Raw genomic sequence first — 10,508 nt, 5'->3', positions numbered from 1 at the left:
TATGTATATGAATGCGATTTGATCATTTCCTTGAACTGCTTAGTAATGAAAATAACAAAAAACCCAGTCAAACAAATATTTCTTAATTACACTATTTTATTTTGCTTGAATTCAAAATTGTGTCATTAATACAAAATTAAATATTATATGTAAATGAATGCATTTTGAAAGTTTACTTTAAAAAAGTGAACAATGAACGATCAAACATTTTAAATACAATATTTTTTTTTGATTTTGCTTTATTAAAAATGCATCAATACTAAATTTAATATCATATAAATGTATGCATTTTGAACATTTACTTGAATTACTTAATAATAGAAAGCAAATAAGCGAACAAAATCCCAGTCAAATATATCCGCTTTGTTTATAAAAAAATGCATCAATATACTAAATTAATGTTATATGTAAATGTATGCATAGTTATATATTAATGTATATACTGTACATCATATATAAATGTATGCTTTTTGACAATTTACTTGAATTACTGAATAATGAAATACAATGAAAATAAAATCCTAGTTAAACAGATGTTTTAATTACTTTATTAATTTTATTTTGCTGTATGAAAAATTCTAAATTAAATATTACACATAAATGTATGCTTTTTGTCAATTTACTTGAATTACTGAATTATGAAAGGCAAATAAAATAGCAAAATATTTTAATTACACTATATATGAATTATGTAGAAGCTGGCATGTTCAACTGATATCATAAAAAATAGCAATTTACTATAAATTCAGACTCAACTGGTCTATATTACATTGTTTTTGAAAAATTGCATCAAATTAAAATGATTAAATATTAACAATCTTACTTAATTAATGACCCTTTAAAGGATCTCAATTAAACTTTCCATTACAAAATAAAACCATGTGTTACCACACAAATTTAAATTTAATTACTAATTGTCCACAAATCCCTGATTAACAAAGACTTCCTAGTTTTAATATAAAATAATAAATCCATAAAATAAACCATTCAAAGATCTGTGTTAATTTAACATTATGGAGATGTTTCATACTCAATAAAAACCCAGAGGCAAATTGAAATAGAAATCTTTATTTTCAGACTGTAACCATGTTACTTTTTTTGACAAAAGGCAGAAGATGACTGTAGTACGATAATATTTACAATTCACCACAAAGTATTCACATTCTCCAAATAATCTGAGCACAGACACGAGCTGATACTGATGATGCACTTCAAATTAAAAACACAAACCATTCTGAGCAGAAAACCTCATCTTAAACTAGAAAACCAGACTAATACTGGTGCAAAAACAGAGATGCACCAATAAGAGCAGAACATCGATGCTATAACTAGATTCTTTTTCAAATCAAGAAATGATTTCTGGCTTATGATCACACTGTTTGACGGGTCTCTGCATGACATCGGTGTGACACATGAACGGCTGGTTAACTAACACCAGTTCACCCAGCGCCTCACGGGTCAAAGCATCTCTTACGGCCTCACATACAGCTATTCATATAATAACCATATTGCTTTAGAAACACCAGAGAAAGACGAGTATAAAAGAAGAACACTCTCGTTTTGGTCTGATTTCTTCAGGATTTTCCACTCGGGAAGCTTCCTGGAGACTTTCCATTCCCTGGAAACTGTGACGTGATGGCTTCGGGTTGGAGCCCAGTGCATGCTGGGATACGTAGAGAAGAGGAAAAAATATGTAAAAATCGGTCATAATACCGTGAAAAATCTGCATTAAAAATACACAACATCTGACTTCACGTGGAGTAAAAACACTTCAAAAGTACATGACTTTGGTAATCGATCACGACTGACGAAAACCGAAGGAAAAAAATCGACTTCCTGTAAGGTGCTGCAGTTTCCTGCCACAAGGTGGCAGCGGTGAGCGTCTCTGTTTAGGGTCACATGGACACTTGAACCCAAATCTAATGCGACTGAGGAGTTTTTAAATGTTTTGAAACTCTTCTGCTCACCGAGGCTGCGTTTTTATCATGAAAAATACTACTGAAAAACAGTAAATTAAATATTGAATGTACATGTATGCAATTTGACAATTTCCTTGAATTGCTTAATAATGAAGGCAAAGAGAATTCCAGTCAAACAAATGTTTTAATTACACCATTTTATTTTATTTTGCTTTGCTGTTAATTAAAAACTGCATCATTAATACAAAATTAAATAGTGTACGTAAATGTACGCTTTTTGATAGTTTACTTGACGTAGTGAATAACGAAAGGGAAATATCTGACTTCACATGAACCCGGTCTGATTTCTTCAGGGTTTTCCACTCGGGTTTGTCATCAAGCATCCGAAATCCTGGAAACTGTGACGTGATGGCTTCAAGGTGGAGCGCAGTGCATGCTGGGATACGAAGAGGAACTGCAGTTCGTACACGTAAAAATCGAGAAATAATTCCAAGAAAAGGTCGGAATCTGCATTAAAAATACACAATATCTGACTTCACATGAATCCGGCTCTCGTTTTAATCTGATTTAAACAGGATTTTCCACTCGGGTTTGTAATCAAGCATCCGAATTCCTGGAAGCTGGGATACGTAGAGAAGACGAACTGCAGTTCGCACGCGTAAAAAACGTTCATTATGCCAAAAAATACACGACATCTGACTTCACGTGGAGTAGAAACACTTTGGTAATCGATCACGACTGACGAAAACCGAAGGAAAAAAAATAAAGACTTGTTGTAAGGTGCTGCAGTTTCCTGCCACAAGGTGGCAGCGGTGAGCGTCTCTGTTTAGGGTCACAGGTCAGAGGTCACGTGGATACTGATGGTGGGCGAGCGCTGCCGGTGCTGGTGGGCGGGGCTTAGGTGTTCCAAATAAGCCACGCCCCCGTCGTCCGCCTCTGCGACGTGATTGGAGGTGGGGCTGGAGGAGAGGACGCTGCTGACCTGCTCGAAGGAGCGCGAGAAGACGGCGCTAGCGGTGCGCGACAGACTCAGCGAGCCGCTCTTGGTCAGCGTCAGGCGCTTGAGTGACAGCAGCTCCAGGTTCTCGCTCATGGCGCGGACGGTGGCCTGTTTGCGCGACAGCTGCTCCGCGCCGGTCGCTGAGTCCTTGTCTTTGCTGGAGCGGCCCGTCAGGCGGCGCAGACCCTTCCCGCCCGGTTTCCCGCCGCGCTGATGACGATGGTCGGCGGGCTGCTCGGAGCGGCGCACGCTTGTGTGCAGATGCCCTCGTCCACCTCCGGGGTATCCGTATGCTCTGCGTCTGCGGCGGAGAGAGAGGGAAGTTTTAAAATGTTTCTGAAAGACGTCTCTTCTGCTCACAGAGGCTGCATTTATATGATGAAAAATACAATAAAAACAGCAAAATTGTGAAATATTATTATAATTTAAAATGGCTGTTTTCTATGTGAATATCTGTTAAAATGTAATTTATTTCTGTGATGCGCAGCTGAATTTTCAGCGCCATTACTCCAGTCTTCAGGGTCACATGATCTTCAGAAATCTTTCTAGACATTTTTTTGTGGTCATTTTTTTTTAAACAAAAAAATTAATAAAAACTCAAATGATCAAAAGTGACATTAAAGACATTTATAATGTTACAAAAGATTTCCATTTAAAAAAAAAAGCTGTTCTTTTGAACTTTCTGTTCATCTGTGAATCCTGAAAATAAAATGTATCAGTTTCCACAGAAATATGAAGCAGCACAACTATTTTTAAAATTATTAATAATCAGAAATGTTTCTTCAAAGCAGCATATTAGAATGATTTCTGAAGATCATGTGACACTGAAGACTGCAGTAATGATGCTGAAAATACAGCTGCGCATCACAGAAATAAATTATATTTTACCAGATATTCACATAGAAAACAGCTATTTTAAATAATAATCATATTTCACAGTTTTTACAGTTACCACTGTATTTTATCAAATAATTGCTGCTTTGGAGAGCAGAAGAATCTTTCAGAAACATAAAAAAAAAATCTTATTACAAACTTTTGACCAGTAGTGTTAGTTGTTTTATTGTTATTATTATTATTGGTTGACATTATATTATATATTATATTATTATATTGTAGGTTGAATCTCACAAAAATATCCAGGACACATTTAACCACAAAAATCAAAAGAAAAAACACATTAAAAGTAATTATTCTTATCTAATTCCACCAGATTTTCCATTTGAGATTATTTAAATTTTCATATTATACATATTATACTATTATTATATTATAGGCTGAATCTTACAAAGAAATATCCAGATTTTTTTTCACCTAAAAAGTAGGAATGAAAAAAAAAAAAAAAAAAGATAAAATTTGCAAACAGAAAATGAAGTAAATTTTCTTCTGGTATTTAAATGTTGTTCTTTTAACCACAATCAAGTGTGTTTTCCCCTCAATTCCACATTACTGTAAAGCAAGGCTTCCCAAACTAGGAATTTAATTAAATTATTTAAATTTTAAATATGTAAAAAAAAAATATATATATATATATATATAATTTAAAATAAAAACAAACCATTTAAAACGCATACTAAAAAAGATTTAATATTTTATTTGCTTTTTTTGTGTGAAATGAGAGCATTAAATCAACATCAGTAAACCACGAACATGCAATTGTGCGATACAATTATTGAAATATTAATTTCTAATATCAGGGGACTTAATATTTCAGTAAATTTTTTACAACAAAGGGGTTTGGCTGACAGAAAAAAAAATTGGGAATCCCAGCTGCAATGTGAGAAACACATCATTAATGTAATAATTATGTAACTGTAATACAGTAATGAAAATAAATGGTCAAAACGGGTTATTAAAATTACTATAAAAAATATTTTAAAAAATAAATAAATATGAGCCTAAATATATTTCTAGATGGTTTTTGTGAGATTCACCTTATGAATCAGATTAATTTTTAATTGCATGTTAATAAGCAGCAGATTTTAATATCAGGGATGATTAAATGTACATGAATCTTTTCAGAAAATGCAAGATGATGCACAAATCACATTTAAGAGCATCGGCAGGTCAGACAGAAGAAAATACACTGTGAGAGTGTTTCAGGAAGATAAAGCACAGTCTGAAAGCAGAGGAAGCGGTTGGGATGTTTGAGGAACCAGAAGCTCAAACTAAAGGAGAACCTCAGACTGACAGGAAGTTCAGGTCAGATCATACTGATAATGGAGAATATCTGCGGAGGTTTAAAGCGCTAGTTCTTGGTGATCTGCTGTGATGTGCTTTGCTGATGTCTCTAGACGCATCACTTCCTGTCAGTCTGTCTCATCTAAAGAGAGGTCGTTTTCCTCGGCAACCCAGCGGAGAAGTGTGGGGATATGAGACGGATTTAAGGCCGCAGCTCATGGATCTGTGAGTTCAGCAGGTCTGACTGGATGAGAAACACTCAGGAGAGTAAGAACAGACGTGAGAGTGTTAGACTGAACACAAGTCTAAAGACATGACTTCAGGAGACTTAATAACATACACACAGGAATATTCCCGCTTCAACAGAAGCTCTGTCCACAACTGTGATATAACCTCAATCACCACAATAAAACATTTTGATTCGGCCCCAAGTAAAAAAATAAAACTTAAATAATAATAATATCCAATTACAAAACAATAATAACTATTATTATTATTATCATTATAAATAATTAATAATAGATTTAATTAATAATTATGATTTATTAGAATATATATTATTATTATTATTATTATTATTATTTATTATTATAAATAATTAATAATAGATTTAATTAATAATTATGATTATTAGAATATATTATTATTTTTATTATTAAATTACTATACACGTGTGTGCATAAATGGTAATATAATAATATATTATAAAATATTTTCAAGTTACATAAATAAATAAATTTATAATTATATCTAATTGCAACATATAAATAATAATAATAATTATTATTATAAATACATGAATCAAAATAATTTTATTAGAATATATTATTATTATTATTAAGTGCTTTTATAATGATATATATATATATATATATAAAAAGTATAATATAGTAATATATGATAATAATAATATAATAATTATATTTAATTATAATATATAATAATTTAATACAATGTTAAATATAATTATAGAAAATAATGTAGTATAACAATAATAATACTATAAATTACAATAAACAATATATTTATAGTCTATATACACAGTTTATTTAATAATAATGATAAAAATAATAATTTAGTAATTTATAATAATAATATTTTTTTTTTATTATATTATATTATTAGATGATTTTTTTTTTTTTTTTTTTTTTTTTTTTTTATTATTGTTCAGAAGAATTTAAATATGCAAAGTTATAGAAAAAATGTTGTAACAATACCTGCATATGTTTATGTTTATTTATATACATATATAATAATATGTATATAAAGTAGTGCTGTCAAATGGTTAGCTGTGTTCAGATAGTATGTACGCGTAAAAAAATATAATATATAATATTTCAATTTAATTTATTAAAATAAATTAGTGCGGTCAAATAATTAATCACGCTTAATCGCATCCAAAATAAAAGTTTTTGTTTTCATAATGTATGTGTATCTTAGTGGAAAAAAAATAAATAAATAATGGCCTTATAGCACATCTTTTTTAGTTTGATTTACTGTGGTCATGAACACTGTCCGTAGAGCTTTACTTCTGAACCAGAGATATTTCTGCAGGAAAAAGCTTCACATTGAAGACGGCTGATACTCGGAAGCGTTTGCATCTCATGAATAATTAAGAGGCTAATCAAGAAGCTCCGCCCACACAAGTACCTCTGGGCCCGAGGGAGAGGAGCGGGGAGGGGTGGGTGGGGCTCTAGAACTGAACCCGCCCCGCGGAGGGCGTCCCGTCCTCTAGGTGCCTCCGCACAGACTTCTGCCTCCTGACCTCTTGACCTCTAGGGTCGACCCCCACCTCTGTGGCGCCCCCTAGCGCCTCCCCCTCCGTCTTGCTGCGCAGAGCCTCTCCGTTGAGCAGCCGCTCGCCGCTGGCCCCTGTTACGCTAATCTCAGGGATGGGCCCCGTCACGCAGGAGTCAGGGGAGTCTACACTGTCCTCCTGAGACTCTGAGACACACACACACACACACACACACACACACACACATGCATGACGAGAGGCTGATGAGACGCACATGGAAATCAAATCAGAAACATCAAGACAAAACATAAACACTTCAAAATCATAAGATGAAAATGGACACGGATGACAATAAAATGAAAGCAACTCCTCATCGAAAGCGATGTTATTTGGAATTATATTATTATTACTAAATTATTTTTTTAAATCATATAGAATCATACAATTCTAATATAGTTATTGTTATAAAATATATTATAATTAATATTAATTAAATTATATAGTAAAAAAAAATTGTCTCATTAATTATAATAGTTTTAAAATATAATAAAATATTTTTATAACAATAACAACTATATCATAGTTAATATTATAAACCCATGGTGGTTTAATAAAATAATTATATTATATTTCTCTTTAATATAGTATAAAATATTATGATTATGAATTTATATTGCCATAGTATTTAATCATAATGATCATTATAATATTTTATAATAACCATATATTGCAATAAACCTATATTTATTTAATAAAATATAAGTTATGATAAAACAATATAATGATTTGTATAATTAAAATAAACTTAAATTATATTGTTATTTTATTTTTTAATTATATTGTTATTTTATTTTTTAATATTTTATTTTTTATATGTATTAATATTTTTCTTTTTTTTTAAGTTAATTTATATAATTTTTTTTTAGTTTGTTTAATGTAGTTATTACTTTAATTGTAAATGAAAATGATAATCCTATTATAAAATATTATTTATATTTTATTATTATTTTAATAATATTAAAATATTGCAATTTAATTATATTTTTATAATATTATATTTTCATTTTCAATATAATTTTATTATTATTTTTATTATTTTTTTTTTGTAAATTTATTAAGTTATTGTTATTTAGTTATTTAATATTATTTTTATTTTAAGTTTTATTATAATATACAGTAACATTTAAAAACATTATAATGAATATTACATTTAAATTATACTTATTAAATATTAATGTGTTATGTTATTATATTATTGATAGAATTATGTTTTATGTGAATGTTTATTAATTATAATATATGGTTATTATTAATATAATTATAAAATACAACCGTTTTTCAGTACTAATTATTTTTTAATACTAATAATAAATGTAAATCCAAATTAACATCCACAAACAAAAAGACTCAAAACAGTGAATCTAATATCATAAAGCGGATATGATTCGAGGCATCATTTATATCTGTAGCACTTCAGTGAGAAGATTTAGACACCAAGCGTGTATAATTTCGGCTCAGTCACCCGCTGCTTGATTAGGGCTGACTAACAGAAAACCCTTCATTACGTCTGAAACAGTAATTAGTCAGATGTGACCGTGTCAGACCCAGCAGCTGGAAATCTGTGCTAAATGTGTCATATTATGATAATGATTGAGCAGGATTCACCAACACCAGGACGAGGAAAACCCTGCAGGGATTAAAGGAGAAGTCCACTCCCTGATCATGTACACACCCCCGTGTCATCTAAGATGTTCATGTCTGTTTTCTTTAGTGGCAAAGAAATTATGTTTTTAGAGAAAAACATTCCAGGATTTTCCTCCATATAGTGGACTTCAGTGGTGACCAGTGATTTCAAGGTCCAGAACACAGTTTCAGCGCAGCTTCAGAGAGCTCTACACGATCCCAGCCGAGGAACGAGGGTCGCAAATTAAACATTTGGCTGAGAAACTACCAACTGAAGATTATTTAAAGCCATTATTGTGTTAAATCAGAAAGTATCAAGTAGATATTACAAACAGTAGCTTTAGAAATAAATATTTTATTTGATAAAAACTAGGGATGCACCGGTTGAGCGGCCATAAATCGGAACCGGACGGTTTTTGCTTAAAGTACGCGATCGGCAATCGGCCGGTTTTTGGTCTTTTTTCGGCCGATATTTCCAGAAGTGCGCCCGCGTGCACAGACTACATTGTAATCATTCGCTATCATATCATTTGTGTGGAAGTATTTTGAAATCTGTGCGCAGGACACGGGCAGCAGCCGTTCAGCACTGGAAGTGCAGAGGACACAGGTCTGAGGCACAGATAAGCAGGAAGTGAACAGCCGCTCTGGTGTACTGGCGCACAAATAAGAGCCCCTTTCCTGCGCTCGCTGAAGCTGCGCGAGCGTACTGTACCTGTCCGCACCCTGCACAAGCGCAGACAGTGAAGGGATGTTCAGCTCAACTTCTCACGTGTTGGATGAGAAACGAAACGTACTAAACTGTGACAACACTGAAATGGTTTTTTTTTTGTTTTTTTTTGTAAAGTAGAACTTGCATACACGTTTGAGAAGCCAGATGTAAATGTCAGTTCTGTATAGGATTATTTTTTTTTTTTTACCTTAAAATTACATCGACTTAATTTGATTTAAAAATCACCTGCTGTAGCACACTGGAAAAAAGTGTTTCATTCATCCAATTAAAACATTTTAGGGTAATGATTCACATCTATATTTTTTTAACTTAAGCCAATAGTTATTTATTTTTCATTGGCTCCAGTAAAAAAAATACAGATGTGAATCATTACCCTACTTTATTTTTTTTTTTTTTAATTGGACGAATGAAACACTTTACATTTTGTTTTATTCGCACCAACATATGATTTTAACATTTTGGAATTAATGTATTTATATAGCATACTTTTATTTAGTCTCACAGGTAGAGACCTTTTTTTTTTTTTTTTAAACCAAAATTTAAAAACTAAAACAAATACTGAAATGCTGATTAAGAAACATCTTCTGAATGTGTGATGATTGGTTGTTGGATTGAAGAACTATTCAGTTATTGCCTTTAATTTCACATGGTTACAGTTAATCTTTTTCATTTAAGGCCAGTTCTATGTAGTTTCTAACTCCCCATTCAAAAACAGAAGCTAAATGCTTGTCTGTAAACTGTACCATCTATGTTTGTAATTGAATGTAGGCTTACTGTGGCAGTCACTGCCGCCTTTATTTCAGATGGTTAACGGTTATTGTTTTCAATAGCCAAAAAGCCAGTTTTGGCCTTTTAGTTAAATACCAAATAAACTACTTGTTTATGCATTCTTTCCTTCTTTCTTGTTTGTTGCTTAAAGAAAAAAAAAAAATGGAAATCGGTATCGGCCATGAAAAATCATGATCGGTGCATCCCTAATGAAAACATTTATTGTACGAAAATTTTGGCTATAATGGCCTAACATAAACTATGGAACATAAAAGATGATCATTTGAGAAACATCAAAAGTCGGCTATTATCGTGCATCGCAGCACTAATGCAAGCCGAGCATTTGTGTTTAAAAAGTGTATAAATATATATTTTATTTTAAGAAAATGACCGATGGTTTCCCTTATTCCTCGACTGGGATCTTGTAGTGCTCTGCATTGAAATTAAATGTGTGTTCTGGACCTTGACATCACTGGCCACCGCTGAAGTCCA

General features: G+C 31.9%; 1 protein-coding gene and 1 pseudogene across 1 annotated transcript in view; both read right to left on the bottom strand.

Moving 5' to 3' along the window:
- Nucleotides 1-1,052: 1,052 nt before the first annotated feature.
- On the bottom strand, nt 1,053-4,066 carry LOC122140855 (annotated as a pseudogene).
- A 2,303-nt stretch (nt 4,067-6,369) lies between these two features.
- The window catches only part of fam126a (family with sequence similarity 126 member A), a 37,769-nt gene continuing 33,630 nt past the window's right edge, over nt 6,370-10,508 (bottom strand). Inside the window, 1 exon segment of the mRNA XM_042745348.1 lies at nt 6,370-7,041. Coding sequence (XP_042601282.1) covers nt 6,791-7,041 — 251 coding nt within the window. The 3' untranslated portion in view covers nt 6,370-6,790.

Source organism: Cyprinus carpio, chromosome B19 (assembly GCF_018340385.1).
Source record: "Cyprinus carpio isolate SPL01 chromosome B19, ASM1834038v1, whole genome shotgun sequence".
NCBI lineage: Eukaryota > Metazoa > Chordata > Actinopteri > Cypriniformes > Cyprinidae > Cyprinus > Cyprinus carpio.
The sequence above is the reverse complement of the archived record's forward strand: the minus strand, read 5'-3'. Positions and strand labels throughout refer to the sequence as shown.